The following is a 17,461-nucleotide window of genomic DNA, read 5'->3' on the forward strand; positions in this document are numbered from 1 at the left end:
AACTCCCAGCCTGGTTCATTACTCAAAACCGCTGACCTGACTGCTGTCCAGAAGGCCATCATTGACACTCTCAAGCAAGAGGCTTACACAGAAATTTGAGCAAATAGGCTGATCCCAGAGTGCTGTATCAAGGCAACCACAGTGGGAAGGAAAAAGTGTTGCAGGAAACGCTGCACAACCAGAAGAGGTGACCGCACCTTGAGAAAGATTAAGGGCCAATTCCAGACCTTGTGGGACCTGCAGAAATGGTGGACTGAGTCTGGAGGTGAAACATCCAGGGCCACCGTGCACAGGCGTGTGTGAAACCGGCAGAAGCGCCTGATCTGGGCTACAGAGAAGCAGCACTGGACTGTTGCTCAGTGGTCAAAAGTATTTTTTCAGATGTTAGCAAATTTTGCATGTCATTCGGTAATCAAGGTGCCAGAGTTTGGAGGAAGACCGGAAAAAAAGAAATGCCGAAGTGCCTGAAGTCCAGTGTCAAGTACCCACAGTCAGTGAAGGTCTGGGGTGCCATGTCAGCTGCTGGTGTTGGTCTACTGTGTTTTATCAAGGGCAGAGTCAATGCAGGTAGCTATCAGGAGATTTTGGAGCAATTCATGCTTCCATCTGCTGGAAAGCTTTATGGAGATGATTTCATTTTTCAGCACGACCTGGTACCTGCTCGCAGTGCCAAAACCACTGGTTTACTGACCGTGGCATTACTGTGCTCAATTGGCCTGCCAACTCTCCTGACCTGAACCCTATAGAGAATCTGTGGGATATTGTGAAGTTGAGACACCAGACCCAATACCGTGGATGAGCTTAAGGCCACTATCGAAGCACCCTGGGCCTCCATAACACGCCACATTGAAGCAGTCATTTCTGCAAAACGATTCCCGACCAAGTATTAAGTGCATAGCTGATATAATTAATTGAAGGTTGACTTTTGTATTGGTCGGATGAAATATGCCAAGTTTTTGAGATAGGGATTTTTGGTTTTTCTTGACTTTTTTGCCAAAATCATCAATATTAAAACAAAAAAAGGCTTGAACTACTTCAGTTGTGTGTAATAAATCTAAAATATATGAAAGTTAAGTGCTACTGAGCACATTACAGAAAATGAACTTTATCACAATATGCTATTTTTTTGAGAAGGACTAGTAGAAGAGAATTTGATGTCAATTTAGCAGCCCTCGCAAAAATGTCAGTATGTCCAAAAAATACTTTATTTCATGCAATGCATAACAATTAAAACTTGATGGCATTTTAAGACATTCCAGGCAACATTCAATGCCTTTGACATCTATACGCATCAAATCGGATTAAACCTGGATGGCTGGCATTGAATCTTGTTCCAGTGCCTTTGATGGGCAATCGGTTTTGACTGACGTTGCCTTCCCACCTAGACTACCAATCTACTTGGACTATGAATGGCAGCCAGTGAGTTGAAGTCTGTGCTTGGAACCTTTTCAGACCCTGAAAAGTTAACCTAAAAAAAGTACCTTTTTTAGGTTATTTCCTTAACCTTGTGGCCATATACATTTGATACATGTATATTATGAGCAATGTGATTTTATCCAGGGTAACGCGGGGTCTTGAATTAAGGCCTTAAAATGTCGTTTTAATGAGGTCTGAAATGTTTCGATTTTCGAAGATGCTAAAACGTAACTACAAAGTGAACTACCTTTTCTGCCTGGTCAGACTTTACCGAACAAAAGCAGGTTTTGCCGTGTATGTGCGTTGCCAGCTTAGTTTGCATAGTCATAGCGGAAAAAACTTTTACAGTAGTTACATACATAGGTTAGTGCAAATTTAATTTCTGGCTGGAAAGTGCAGTTCAGCGCATGGTTGAAGCTGGTGGAGGAAAACTCGTGTGAAGCACTTTCTGCAAGAAAAATTTAAAACTTGGAATATTGGGTATCAAGAAATTGGAACCCCATTGCTTATCTGAAAAGCACATGGTGATCATGAAATGCCAGCAGCAAATGACATTTTTGGTTTGGTTAAGCAATTTCTATCGGTGTGTAAGATCTGGGAATAAATTTATATACTTTGCAAGTAATTCCGGGCCTCCAATTTTCCTTTAAATCTTTTTGCCAGTTTCGATGTGAAATAATTCTTAAATTTGATTCATTATGGTATTAAAGTCAACTTCTTTAACCCTGCAGAGACCGTTTTTGCAAAGTACAATGACAAAATGTTTTTTTTTCATTTACTGATCTTAAAGGTCAAATCACTTAAAACAGTAAATTTTTAATTTTTTTCATTGAAAATTTATATCGAAATGTTACATTAAGGGGGGCTGATTTCTGTAAAGGTCCTTATTTAGTCTTTATACATAGCTGTAATATAAGATGTGATTTGTCAACTATTAAAACAATTATTTGTGGCAGCGCTACATAAAAAGCAAAAGACGTCCAATCCATTTGACCTGTTTATTGCTATCAGTGAGTAAAAAAGGACAAACCATTCCAGTAAGTCTCGATCATATGATTTTAATTTTATTCATCCAGAGAGAAGGCTGGTATGTGAGTGAACAAAAGAAATGCACCTCTAAAATAAAAGCTCTCCCAGGTCAAGAAAGAATCTTTAAATAATGAACAGCATTCAGAATGTACCAGACAAGCAGTGACTGTCAGGGAAGAGTTCTGCTCGCTCATCTTTGGATTCCGAGAAGGAATGCGTGCGGTGGGATATGGATGCTACAGTAAAGCCCTCGCCTCCTCTCCCTCTTCTCGGTCATGACATCACGCACACAAAAAAAGGCAGCTCGTCCCACCGGGAATATAAAACAAAAGGTTGTGAATGACTCATCACATGAGCGTGGCGTCCTCTGCAGTGCATAAAGTACAAGGATGGAGGGCCAAAATACTTTTTAAAATATATACAGAGTAAAATAAGTTATGAGCTGTGTGCGTGTGGATATCTATGCGTCACACAGCCTCTAAAGGCAGCTGCGTATTTGGTTAAACGGGCGATTAATAGCCAGTAAGGACGCCTTGAAAGGGGGCGGATATATATATTCTGATCTCTATATAGGTTTCTCTTTTTACACTGACTTCCCTGAGGATTTCCCCACAGGCGCTCACGCGTTAAATACCCCAACATTTACAACCGAGGAGGTTAAGCTCTGAATCATAAAAAATACATTTCTCCCCCAAAAATACTCTGCTTTTCATCTCTTTCAAGCATGCGTTTGTCAATTGGCGTGCAGGGAAAGAAAAAAAATGCAAAAAAGCACAAATAAAACCAAAATCTTTCATCCCACTGCTTTGCCAGGCACGCCAATGTGTATGACTTATTGCAAACGGAATCTTGCATGAGTTTTTTTTAATATTTATAGAGCATGGGAAGAAAAAAGGTGGAATTTGGGGATTTGAGGTAACGTTAGGGGATAAAATGTCACCCCAAAACCTCGACGCTCCAACCTTTTCACGAAGAAAATCTAACTCCGAGCGTCCGTCCAGCGTGATACTAGAAGTCTTCTTCCCACACATCCTTTTGTAGCCCTTTTGTACGCCGCGCCCGTCGCCGCTCACGGTCCTCCATCGCCGGGAGCCTGTGCCCGACTCAGCGCCTCTCGGATCTGAAGGTTGAGCTCCATGAGGCGTCCACTGGCCTGGGAGAGGTCGCGACTGGGGCCCACCACAGCTAGGCAGCCTGTCTGGCCCAGGGTTTGGTGGCGGAAGTAGATGTGCAGCAGCGTCTGAACGGCGTCATCACCGTCGCTGCCGAAAATGTCGTTGGGCCACAGTGACCTGATGACAAAAGAGACAGTTTAACAGTTGCACATTGATGGCGATAGACATCCAATGCAACTGGGGGAAGGGGGGCTTGTAGCCATCACTCGATCCCAAATGGATTGGAAGTTAGGGATGGGCGGATCGATACCAAAATATTGATATTTCGATCCAGCTCGTTAAATTTTAGGTATCGATCCCCAAGCAAAAGTATCGAATCTGGCATTAATATATTATCTTTGTCAATTTTTGGGTGTATTTTTGTGCACACTTTTTGTACTACTTTTCCCTTTCGCATTCTACACGCACGTAAGCAGTGCACACATATAAGCAGTGCACCGGCGTGTGCTCCCGTCCCCATTCACGTCCCTATTCTGTGTCGAACAGCATGCTTTTCCTCCGCTACTCTGCTACTTATTTTTATTTTGTTAAAGGTCTGTTTCAATTATTTCAAGATCAGTTTTTTTAAAAATTTATTTATTTTTATTATTTTTTTAATATTTCAAAATCTGTTTGAAAATTGTGTTAGTAAAATAAAATTCAAAAGCGGCAAGTGACTATTGATTATTGGATTTTAGTGATCTACCATTTGAGGGCGGTAACATGCTACTATTAATTCGTTCTTTAATTAGATAAAAAATATTTAATTTAGGTAGATTAAAATTTGATTAAATACAACATGTAGCAGGGAAATGTTCTGTCAATTTAAGGGTTATGGTTACAGAGTGAGACTGACTAATCAGTTTGTTGTTGATGGATTGGTTTGTGAGTTTGAGGGAAACTGCTTTGCTCGTTATTAAAAGCAGCAGTTTTCCATTGCAAAGCATATTTGACACAAAGAGACTTAATAGTTTTTGAGTGCTTGATGCAGTTGTACATTCGATATCATCAGAATGGTTGAGAACACTGCAGGGTTGTTTTATATTATATAATATTAACTTTCGGTATCGATATCGCATCGGGATCGCAATATTTGGCCTTGGTATTACTTGGTATCTGATCGAATCCAAAATAACTGGTATCGCCAATCTCTATTGGAAGTCCACCGTCATTGATTGAGGGGTGGAGGAGTACCTAATGTCATTCACTCATTGGCTGCCATTAGAGGATAGACTTGTAGTTCCTAAAATATGTTATTATGTGTTAAAATAATTTGATATTAAAAGCACTCTCGATGTTTTCGTTTTTATACAATTTGTAAAATTAGTTTAACTAGTAGGTCGCCATCATTGTTGACGTTAACGGGACGGTGTCGTCACTTGGTTACGCTGCCGGGCTTCCAGAGTATGACTAGTGACATAAACATGTCATCTGGTCAACCCTTTTACTTTGAACCCGAGAGGAACATTAATGAGCATGACAGCACTGTCGATATTTCACAAAATGAGCAGCAAAAGCAAAATGAACAGGAAAGACGGGATGAGACGAGAGAGTATGACAAAACCGGCTAAAATGTGCTACACTGGCGAAACGTTCTACAAGAGGCGAATTTGACACCCAAAGTACGACGTGTGTTTTAAGCTTGTTTTGTTTAGATGCATAAAGACAGAACATCTTAAATGTAGTAATATCAAATAAGCGTGGTTTAAATACGCTACGTCACTAATGTGGTCAACAGATCAACAATCTGCTTTAAAGCTACCACAAGAAAACACAATGCTTAAAAGTATGAGAGGAAAACGCATGCAAAAAGTATTTTGAGGAAATGAAAAGGTAATAAAAGACTCAATAAAAACGCAAATAGTAAGAACTCGCCACTTTTAACTGATGTGCGCATGTGTTGGATGTCTCGCCGCGTAGAAGGAATTGCAGAAGACCGGTAGTGTTCCTCTTGTGAGAGACTACGTCGTCATCCCGAGCTTCCACTGTGCGCATAAAACATGGCACCCTCCATAGGTCAAAACATGCACTAAATATTACAGATTTTTAAATCAATGGCAATATTTTATGTGTTTCTAATAACATATTTTAGTAAAAGAGAATAATTGTGGCTTATTAGAGCCTACAAGTCTAAAAGTTCGAGGTTCCCTTTAATGGCAAGAGGTCCAAATCATGTTGACTGGGAGGGGTGGCAGCAATCGTTGGCTCGGTGGGGACATAATGGGCAAAAGATTAGGCCATTGGGCTGGTGCTACCTGAAGACTTTGACTTGAGCGAGTGCCGAACAGAAGTCTCGCGCTCTCAGCGTCTCCACCAGCGATTGAATGGCCGTCTCGGCGTCGGTGTGGGCAGTGTCCGGCACGCGCGCGTCCTCCCGCCCGTCGTTTCCCCTCTCGGCCGCCTTCAAGCAGCTCTCCAAGGCGCCGAGCTCATCTGACATGTTGGTCACCTAGGCGACGGCCAGATGGAAGACAGATAGACGGGAACGACGTGAGTGCGTAGAAGACTGCAGGAGAGGGCTGCCCAATAAACATCTTGATTGAATTTGAACGCTAACGGCAGCTGACCCCATCAATCCCCATAAGAAATCATTCAATTTCATTCAGTAGTGTAATCCACTTAAAGGTGCATTAAGATGCAGCCCGGATAGAGAAGCAGCATAGTCGTGCTGCAGTCAGCACGCAACTCTCTGCGCTCTTTTCGTCAAGTGGGACACTTCCATTAGCCAGGCTTTTTTTCCCCCCAATGATGTTGCTTTTCTACTGTCAAAAGTTGGGAAAGGGGCCAAAAACGGACCAACTAAAACACTGTTCTATTCACACCTTGGTTTTCAAGTGGGATGTCTGATCGGAAAATTAAGCCCATCTTTTTCAGAGGATCGAAATTGGATGAAAAAAAGCAGGTTTATAAAAACGTATTTATCCATTTTATGTATTGACTCATTTGTCTGCCACTGACGGTGATAGACTTCGAATCCAATTTGACAAGTCAAACATGATCACTCAATGCTAGTGAATGGCAGGGAATGTCAAATGTGTTAAAGGGCAGCCGAAGACTTCAATTGAATAGCGTTTTACTCGGTTAAATTGTACTGAATGCATCATTCGCAGTCTTAAAACTTACATTACCTTTTTTTTTTTAAAATTGAAAGCATAGTTTTTGAATTACTGCCATAGCAACACCTTAGCAACAAAGGACGCAGCTCGCTGCCGGCCGCTAACTGATGACGTAAATTTCTGAAGACCTCACCAGCACTGTAATACGAAATTATAGGACCACATTATCCTCGCCATATATTGCAAACATTCTCTTGGCTTTACCCACGAGATTCGTCATGCCATCTCGATGTGTAGCGATGAATTGCTCACACGAAGGCTGGAGACTATATGAGTGGCCCAAAAAACCTGCAAGGATTTGGACATCTTTTAGGAGAGTCAAGCGGAAGAACTTCTCCCCGGCTCCACGATCGAGTCTTTGTTTTCAACATTTCAGCGACGACAGCTTTGAAAGCCTGGGCGGATCATACAACCTTGGTTTTTCAAAGACGTAAGTAGAACCTTACTGGCAATTTGATATGTTTATTACTTCATCGTGACCTATTTTTTTGTTGTTGTTGCTTGCCTGTCATAAAACAGCCGACAGGTTGTCTATTCTAATCAATTTGATACTGTAACGTCGACAAAGAGTCGCTCCGTGTACCTTCTTCACTCCTTTAAGTCATTCGGTGCGTTTAGGAACCCATGCAAATACACCTGCTACATTACAACCCGATTCGTAACATTTATTAGAAGATCTATAAAACCACTCGTTTGTTTTTGCAATTACTGATAATATCACGGAATGACTGGGGTAAAGAATGGTCAGAGAGAAATCACGTTGCTAGAAGACTACCACTATTCCTTTCGTGAAGTGTCGAGCTGCCAACCAGTGTCATCACCAATGTCTGCCGTGCAGAGTAAATCGTTGTCATCTGACACCTCAGGTTCAAACATGTAGGGATTAATTGTCGATAATCTTTCCTGGGAGCTTTTCCAATCGTTAGCGTCACGAGATAATGGTTACTTTTGGTGGAAATATCACTGATATCGTTGGTGTTTGTGTAGTCTTCTGTTGTGTTCTGGAATTTACGTCACACTTCCGGGTAAAAAAAAGCGTTAAAGATGACATGGTTGTTTTGACGAACTCGCCCAAACTTTATATTAGTAAAATTACACTGAAATCCGAAAACCTATTCAGCTGCCCTTTAAGGGCCAGAAGCAACAAATTCCAATCCAGAGGTATCAGGGTATTTGGGGGGGGGGGGGGGGGGGGCAGAAATAAAAAAAAGCAATATGTACAACACGTTTTTTTGACCAACTTTATGTAAAAACAAAATATTTGAACATAATTTGTTGGCAACCATATTTTGTGCTGCATAAGTGACGAGCATAAAATAACCAATTAATATGTCTATAATGTTTGCTGAAATTTTGGGCGGGCTTAGATATGCTTATTTCCCCTCGGTATAAGCAAATTCTCAAAATCAGGTGAGTCGGACTCACATATAAAAACGTGATCGGCACATCCAGAGTTTTAAACGTTGTGGGGGAAAGGTGCACTGTCATATCCATGGTTGTGGCTTACCTCAGCCTCCCTTTTTATGGTGTCCACTCTGCTGATGAGTTTGCAGTAGGCCTGGAAGAGCAGCAGCAGCTGAAAGTGCAGCTTGTACAGGCGGCGACACAATTCCAGCTCCTGAGCACACACAAAAAAATAAAAACGAAAAAGGCGGCGGTGAGAAGGACGGTAAATGGAACCAGGACACGACTGGGCGGGGTGAAAGGGTTAACGAGGCCAGGAGCGGAGTCATCCGGATGTCGGGCCTTGAGTCTATCACTAGCTCAATTAGTCGATTAGAAAAGGATCCGTCACAGAGTGGCTGTCGGGATGCACGGCCGATGTCACTAATTACAGGGAGGGCCTCGGTTTGTCGTGGGACCAAAGTGAAAGGTTACAAGTTGGTGTGAGAGTGTATGGACGTACAGCACATGAGGAATGCTTATCACTGTATTTATGTTTTTTTAATTGGCATGTCTATATGTATGTACAGTTGTGGTCAAAAGTTTACATACACTTGTGAAGAACAATGTCATGGGTCTCTTGAGTTTCCAGTTATTTCTACAACTCTGATTCTTCTCCGATAGAGTGATTGGAACAGATACTTCTTTGTCACAAAAAACATTCATGAAGTTTGGTTCTATTATGACTTTATTATGGGTTAACAGAAAAAGTGATCAAATCTGCTGGGTCAAAAATATGCATACATGGATCTGAAAAAGCGAATCATTGTCTTGAACAAGTCAGGAAAGTCACTTGGAGCCATTTCAAAGCAGCTGCAGGTCCCAAGAGCAACAGTGCAAACAATTGTTTGTAAGTATAAAGTGCATGGCACTGTTTTGTCACTGCCACGATCAGGAAGAAAACGCAAGCTATCACCTGCTGCTGAGAGAAAATTGGTCAGGAGGGTGAAGATTCAACCAAAAATCACCAAAAAGCAGATCTGCCAAGAATTAGAAGCTGCTGGAACACAGGTGTCAGTGTCCACAGTCAAGCGTGTTTTGCATCTCCATGGACTGAGAGGCTGCCGTGCAAGAAGGAAGCCCTTGCTCCAAAAGCGGCACCTTAAGGCTCGACTGAAGTTTGCTGCTGATCACATGGACAAAGATAAGACCTTCTGGAGGAAAGTTCTGTGGTCAGACGAAACAAAAATCGAGCTGTTTGGCCACAATGCCCAGCAATATGTTTGGAGGAAAAAAGGTGAGGCCTTTAACCCCAAGTACACCATGCCTACCGTCAAGCACGGTGGTGGTAGTATTATGCTGTGGGGCTGTTTTCCTGCCAATGGAACTGGTGCTTTACAGAGAGTAAATGGGATAATGAAGGAGGAGGATTACCCTCAAATTCTTCAAGATAAGTTGGGTGTTCCAACAGGACAATGACCCCAAACACACATCAAAAGTGGTAATGGAATGGCTAAATCAGGCTGGAATTAAGGTTTTCGAATGGCCTTCCCAAAGTCTTGACTTAAACCCCATTGAGAACTTGTGGACAATGCTGAAGAAACAAGTCCATGTCAGAAAGCCATCAAATTTAATTGAACTGCACCAATTCTGTCAAGAGGAGTGGTAAAAGCTTCAACCAGAAGCTTGCCAGAAGCTTGTGGATGGCTAAAACAAACGCCTAATTGAGGTGAAAATGGCCAAGGGACATGTTACCAAATATTAGCACTGCTGTATGTATATTTTTGACCCAGCAGATTTGATCAATTTTTTTCTGTTCACCCATGATAAAGTCATAAAAGAACCAAACTTCATGAATGTTTTTTGTGACAAAACAGTATCTGTTCCAATCACTCTATCAGAGAAAAATCAGAATTGTAGAAATAACTGGAAACTCAAGAGAGCCATTACATTATGTTCTTTACAAGTGTATGTAAACTTTTGACCACAACTGTATATAGTAGTAGGTTCAGTAATAAAGTACGTCCACCCTTTAGAGTTTAGACACTTTCTCATTCAGTCTCAAAACCTTTGGCCATGGGTGCATTCTAACTTTGATACATTACTGTTGATTACTGTTGTTAAAACAAGACTTCCTAAAGCAAAAATAAATAAATAATCTTATGCAAACTTTGCAAAAAAAAAACAAACAAACAAACAAACAAAAAAAAAACCTGGCAAAAAAGATAATTAAAAAAAAAATGTAAACAAAGCATAAACAAAAAATGGTTGAAAAACTGTCAAAAAGACAAGAAACCCAGATAATTGATACAAATAAGAACAAAACTCCAAAGAACTAACAAAATTAAGGCATAAATCTAGGAAAAACATACAAATCTACCAAAATCAAATGAAGGAAAGGACAGGAATGAGAATTTTCTGATCCAAGAAAAACTTTCAAATTACCGGTATGACAAAAACTGACAAAATTAAAAAATATCACAAAACTTTAACAAAAATACCCAAATCAACCAAATCATGTCAGAAACAGTAATGGCTCTTTTAAAAAAAAAGAAAACTTGAAATTAACCCAAATGGAACAAAAATACTACCAATACCGCGACAAACAAAACAAGGCAATAAATTAATATAAATAAAACTAAGGGATCAAATAAATTTGACAATGTTTTAAAAGTTGTCAAATGCACTGAAACAACAACAACCAACGCAAACTAATAATCATACCATAAAACCCCTAACAAACAGGCAAAAGGTTACCAATAGGTGCATTCTTACTTACAAATTGGGGTAACATGGCCCCTATAGAAACGAAAACTGAGGCCCCCCTGTATTAATCTGGGAGGGCACAGAAATCATTTGAAAAGCAGATGGTACAAAAATCATGCAAAACCAAAACAAACATAACTCTGTCTCTCCTTTGGAGCGTCGCACATTGGAATTCAGGGAAAACAAATGATTTATTTTTGCCATTTGGGGGGGATAACGATATGATTGGATGAGGGTGATCCGTGTTACGTGGCCAATCAGGGCAGCGGGATGAAGATGGTCAATGTTGTCTATTGAAACAGGAGTACAACTTACTGCCAGACTCTCCATGTGCTAAGCAAGACATTGAGAAGGACAAGAAGAGAAAACAGGAAAGAATTAGTTGGAATTCACTGCGAAAAGAACTGAGCTTGAACACCTTTGGTTGATGAGATATTTCGGCCAGCACCTTCACAAAACCCAAGTTTGACAGTTCAAATTGAGAGAATATATGTCTGCAGTTTGAAAGATTTACCTGCGCGTGAGTGTTGAGCCGCTTGCAGCTCTCTTTGTCCCCAAAGGTTTTCCTGCAGTTTTCCAGCCACTACAGATAAAGGATATTGAAACATGTAGCATTACTACCACTGTAAATGGCAGCTGAAGATTTTGAAAAGTTTTGAATGCATCAGTCACCATATAGAAATGAGGGTTTGTGTTGAAATTGAAGCTGGAATTGCTATGTTGACTTGCAGTGGTCTTTTATTTAAAAAAAAAAAAAAAAAAATCTGAAAAATAATAACAATTGTTTCCCCTTTTTTCATGATAATGATGGGACGATAACGAGCTTAACACGTCTTGGATTACTTTAACATAACCAGACAGCACAAATATGCAAAGTAGTTTCTGTTGGATGTCCAAAATGTCCGACATTATTTTCTTATTGCTTTGCTAGTTTGTCAGACGTAGCCATGTTTGGTCACATTTCATACAGTGTGGCAAAAAAGTTTTTAGTCAACTACTAATTGTGCAAGTTCTCCCACTTGAAAATATTAGAGAGGCCTGTAATTGTCAACATGGGTAAACCTCAACCATGAGAGACAGAATGTGGAAAACCCCCCCAGAAAAAAAATCACGTTTTTTTGATTTTCAAAGAATTTATTTGCAAATCATGGTGAAAAAAAAGTATTTGGTCACTACCAAAAGTTCCTCACCATACTTTGTTATGTACCAGTATCAGTGGTCTTGTATGTCTTCCATTTTCTAATAATTGCTCCCACAGTTGATTTCTTTACACCAAGCATTTCACCTATTGCAGATTCAATCTTCCCAGCCTGGTGCAGGTCTACAATTTTGTCTCTGGTGTCTTTTGGCAGCTCTTTGGTCTTGGCCATAGTGGAGTTTGGAGTGTGACTGACAGGTTGTGGACAGGTGTCTTTTATACTGATAATGAATTAAAACAGGTGCCATTAATACAGGTAACGAGTGGAGCCTTATTAGACGAGTTAGACCTCATGAGAAGAAGTTAGACCTCTTTGACAGCCAGAAATCTTGCCTGTTTGTAGGTGACCAAATACTTATTTTCCACTCTAATTTGGAAATAAATTCTTTAAAAATCAAACAGTGTGATTTTCTGTTTTTTTTTCTTCTCCACATTCTGTCTCTCATGGTTGAGGTTTACCCATGTTGACAATTAAAGGCCTCCCTAATCTTTTCAAGTAGGAGAACTTGCACAATTGGTGGTTGAATAAATACTTATTTGCCCCACTGTATGCTTGAAAGGGAACCTCGGACTTAAAGACACTTCGGCTCTAATAAGCAACAAGTGTTCTCTTTTACTAAATATGTTTTTAGAAAACATTATTGCCAGTGATTTAAAAATCTGTGATATTTAGAATATGTTTTGACTTACGGAGGGCGCCATGTTTTACGCGCGCAATGCACGCTGGGGGTGATGATGATGGTTGGCCTGGACTGGCAGAAAAGCTGTGTTAGCTTGCAAGCGAAGCTAGTATGACGACTGGCATGATTTTGTCACATTCTTCTGCTGGTCAGATTGTTTTGTTACAGAGCTGTGGGATGAGTTCCCAATGTCGTAACTGCATCCAATTCCAGCTCATCAGCAGTGTCTTTAAACCGATCATAGGCGGCTTGTATTGACTTGCTGCCATTTGACAGTTTGTATATTCCTTTGTTGCCAGTTGTATCATTGCCTTGTTTTTCTGCGTGTGTCTGCCTCTCACGGCTGTTTTCCCTCGTTTTTTTTTTTTTTTTGGACCTACTGACACGGATCCTTTTTGTGTCTCCCTTTTTGCAATCTCGTTTTTTTTGTGTGTTCAATGATCCTTTTATGCAATCCCTATGTTCTTGTTGTCTACTTGCTGTCTAGAAATAGCCATGTTTTTTAATTCCGTGGTCAAGCCAGCCGCACTTTCTTTTCAGTTGCATTCCCCCTTTAGGTTTTACAACAAACAGAGCATGCGGGTTGCCATTGCTTTTTAAGGAAAATCATGACTATCACGCGGAAGTATAGTCCTGTGGTCTAGAGCCCGAGTTATACTTCTGCATTGCGGTGACGGCGTAGCGACTACGGCGTTTATGACCATTTGATAGTTCTGCGGCAAGGGAACGTGTTGCTCTCTAATTCACCACCAAGCCACTAGAGGGGTGTGGCATTATGTTTGTACGGTTTTGGGGGACTCGTGTCGACTTCTTCTAGTTTTCTTCCAGTTACACAACAATGCCAACGAAGATGGAACGCTTGATTGTGGTTCTTCAGCTCATCAACATTGAACAACAAATGTTGAGACACAGGTGACACAGAAGACTGTTGCAGAGGTGGTCGTTAGCGCAAGAATGTTTGTAAATGGCGGTGATTTTGCGCTGAACCGGAAACAACAGTCAGAGCGGAACAATCAGTCCTTTTGCGTCACGTCACAACGCGCTGACGCGATGCGTAGTCAGAATTTTGTGGAGCTGCACGTCAGGCTACGCGGAGGGTGGTAAAACGGGTCTGCCTTGAGTGCGTAGGTCTGCCGCAGAAGCATGACTCAGCCTTAAGTGCTCGTCTGTTGCACAAAAAACGCGGGTTCCAATCCCGTCGGAGACTTTCATTGAATTGCATTTGCTGCTCGTTTTGTGAAATATCGACAGTGCTGTCCTGCTCATCACTTTTCTGCTCAGGTTCAAATTGGAAGGGCAGAACAGATGACATGTTTATGTAGCTAACGAGTGACACTCTGGAAGTATGGCAGCGCTGCCGAGTGACGTCACCGCATTGCGTCATCAACAGCAATGGCGACCTACTAGTTAAACTAATTTTTCAAATTTTATGAGAAAGAAAAAATTAAGAGGCAATTGAATATCAGATTATTATCACTCATACTAACATTGATCTTTTAAGAACTACAAGTCTTTGAATATCAGATTATTATCACTCATACTAACATTTATCTTTTAAGAACTACAAGTCTTTCTGGCTGTGTTTCCCTTTAATTTTTTTGTTGTTGTTTTAAAGACAAAAACTAGACTATCGGTAAATTCTTTAAATTTTTACTGACTAAAGCTTTTTGAATATTTGTCCACTAAAATTAGACTATGACAAACGTTTAGAAACAACTAAAGACTAATAAGTATTTTTGACCAAAAGACTGAACTACAATGACTGCCAAAACCAACACAGATCAACATACAGTGGGGAGAACAAGAATTTGATACACTGCCGATTTTGCTGGTTTTCCCACTTGCAAAGCATGTAGATGTCTGTAATTTGTATCATAAGTTCTCTTCAACTGTGAGGGACGGAATCTAATACAAAAAAAATGAAAATCATGTTGTATGCTTTTTAAACAATAAATTTGCATTTAATTGCATGAAATAAGTTTTTGATACATCACAAAAATCGAACTTAATATTTGGTACAGAAACCTTTATTTGCTATTACAGATACCAAACGTTTCCTGTAGTCCTTGACAAGGTTTGCACACACTGCAGCAGGGATTTTGGCCCACTCCTCCATGCAGATCTTCTCCAGAGCCTTCAGGTTTCGGGGCTGCTGCCGGGCAACACAGACTTTCAGGTCCCTCCATAGATTTTCTATCGGGTTCAGATCTGGTGACTGGCTAGGCCACTCCAGGACCTTAAGATGCTTCTTACAGAGCCACTCTTTAGTTGCCTTGGCTGTGCGCTTTGGGTCGTTGTCATGCTGGAAGACCCAGCCACGACCCATCTTCAGGGCTCTCACTGAAGGAAGGAGGTTGTCAGCCAAGATCTGGTGATACATAGCCCCATCCATCCTCCCCTCAATACGGTGCAGTCGTCCTGTACCCTTGGCAGAGAAGCAGCCCCAAAAAATTATGTTTCCTCCTCCATGTTTCATGGTTGGGATGGTGTTCTTGGGGTTGTACTCATCCTTTTTTTTCCTCCAAACATGACGAGCCCAGTTCAGACCAAAAATTCCATTTTGTCTCATCCGACCACATGACCTTCTCCCATTGCTCCTCTGGATCATCCAGATGGTCAGTGGCAAACTTCAGACATGTCTGGACATGCACTGGCTTCAGCAGCGGGACCTTGCGTACGCTGTAGGATTTTAATCCAGGACGGCGTAATGTGTTTCCAATGGTTTTCTTCGAGACTGTCGTTCCAGCTCTCTTCAGGTCATTGACCAGGTCCTGCCATGTAGTTCTGGGTTGATCTCTCACCTTCCTCATGGTGAGATCTTGGATGGAGCCCCAGAACGAGGCAGATTGACCGTCAACTTGAACTTCTTCCATTTTCTAATAATCGCTCCAACAGTTGTTACCTTCTCACCAAGCTGCTTGCTTATTTTCCTTTAGCCCATCCCAGCCTTGTGCAGGTCCATTATTATATCCCTGATTTCCTTACACAGCTCTTTGGTCTTGGCCATTGTGGAGAGGTTGGAGTTTGTTTTTTTGAGCATGTGAACAAGTGTCTTTTATACAGGTAACATGTTCAAACAGGTGCAGTTACTTCCGGTAATGAGTGGAGAACAGGAGCGGTTCTTAAAAAAGAACTAAGAGCCGAAATATTTACTCGTTGGTAATGTATCAAATACTTATTTCATGCAGTTAAGTACAAATTTACTATTTAAAAATTATACAATGTGATTTTCTGGATTTTTGTATTAGATTCCATCCTTCACAGTTGAAGAGAACTTATGATGCAAATTACAGACCTCTACATGGCTTGCAAGTGGGAAAACCAGCAAAATCGGCAGTGTATCAAATACTTGTTCTCCCCACTGTACATACAGCAACTTACATGCCTAATAAATCATGATAGTGACAATAGAATGAAATTACGAAAGTAGTAAATTTACTATATTTTTTCCTAAAAATACTGTCCTCTGGAGGGACATTGGCGACACTGGACTTTTATTTCCTACAAACATCATAACAGCTGATCAAATTCAATAAGTGTGTTCTGCTTGACTTATTAAGAAAAAACAGCCTGTTCCTATTCAAGACAACAGGAGTAGCTGTGTAATATTCGACCATGCGGGTAGTGTGGTTCTCTCATTCAATTAGCTGCAATGTGTGCCAGAGCCAAACACCCCTGCAATCTCATCTCCCAAGCGCCTCGTCCATCGCAAAATCCTCCCGCCTGGCCCGCTCTTAACTGATTTAGGAGCACCATGGGAGTTATTTTTAGCTACTCAGAAGGGGAAGTCGCCATTGCTGACGTCATGTTAGCACTGACGCACTACTAAAGATAAAGCCCGTCGCTACATCGAATTGGATGTTTTTGTTTTTGGGGTGCAATGCTGGGGGCGAAGCTAATAAGTTGATAAGTCTTGACAAAAATATGATTTAAAAAAATTATTAACTCAATGGTTGACGGCGATAGACGTCCAACCTATTTTTACTGGGACAGGCTGGCAGCGAATGACTTAACACTTCGATGTGGATGTTGTTGATAAAAATTATAACTCGTAAACATGAGTTAGCTGGTGGATTTATAAATTCAAAATTTTATAACACTACAGCGTTAATCTTGTCCTGTTTTTTAATTAACTTACATTTTTTATTTAAATAAGGGGGAAAAAAGATTAAATATTCTCTTCAAAAAAGAAACCGCAAATAATTACCCCCCCAAAAAAAAAAAAAAAAAAAATCATTTTTAAAATCAATTTCTATTTTTGATAAAAACAAAGGGGGGAATCTAAATATTCACTTTCTTTTTCTTTTTAGTTAAAAATAAGGCCAATCATATATGTAATATTCAATTTTTGAAAAATTTATTTTAAATAAAAAAAGGTGATGAAGGACTACAGCAATGTTATTTAAATCTTGTTTTAGCATGCAAACATGTCATATGCCTCTACGAGCCTAAAAAATGATGTGAAAGGCCGAATCACGCCCCTTGGGTTTGAATTTGTAATATCAATCACGATGAAAATTTTGTAAGCGTTGCCCTGCTTGAGTTTGTGTACATTAGAGTGATTTTTTTTTTTTTAACTCTTAAAAATGTTTAAGACACGTCGCAACAAACAGCGGTGGCCGCTGTCAAAAAGCTCACGATTACTAAAAAATTCTAAAACTTTGCAATTTTTGTTATTCATTCACGGAAAATACAAACAAATCATTACGTACAGCGTTT

At 40.5% G+C, this 17,461-nt stretch overlaps 1 protein-coding gene across 8 annotated transcripts in view; it reads right to left on the reverse strand.

Annotated features, from left to right (window-relative positions):
* Positions 1–2,454: 2,454 nt before the first annotated feature.
* Positions 2,455–17,461, reverse strand: part of fryl (furry homolog, like) — a 135,355-nt gene continuing 120,348 nt past the window's right edge. For 6 of the 8 annotated variants that reach the window (XM_057840277.1, XM_057840273.1, XM_057840269.1 and 3 more), the window contains 5 exons: positions 11,379–11,447; positions 11,180–11,197; positions 8,223–8,333; positions 5,855–6,048; positions 2,455–3,737 (listed from right to left, as the gene is read on the reverse strand). In XM_057840277.1, the coding sequence (XP_057696260.1) occupies positions 3,515–3,737; positions 5,855–6,048; positions 8,223–8,333; positions 11,180–11,197; positions 11,379–11,447 (615 nt within the window). In that variant the 3' untranslated portion in view covers positions 2,455–3,514. The remainder of the gene's footprint in view (positions 3,738–5,854; positions 6,049–8,222; positions 8,334–11,179; positions 11,198–11,378; positions 11,448–17,461) is intronic. The other 2 variants (XM_057840271.1, XM_057840276.1) reach the window with 1 other exon arrangement.

This window comes from Corythoichthys intestinalis, chromosome 7, assembly GCF_030265065.1.
Source record: "Corythoichthys intestinalis isolate RoL2023-P3 chromosome 7, ASM3026506v1, whole genome shotgun sequence".
NCBI lineage: Eukaryota > Metazoa > Chordata > Actinopteri > Syngnathiformes > Syngnathidae > Corythoichthys > Corythoichthys intestinalis.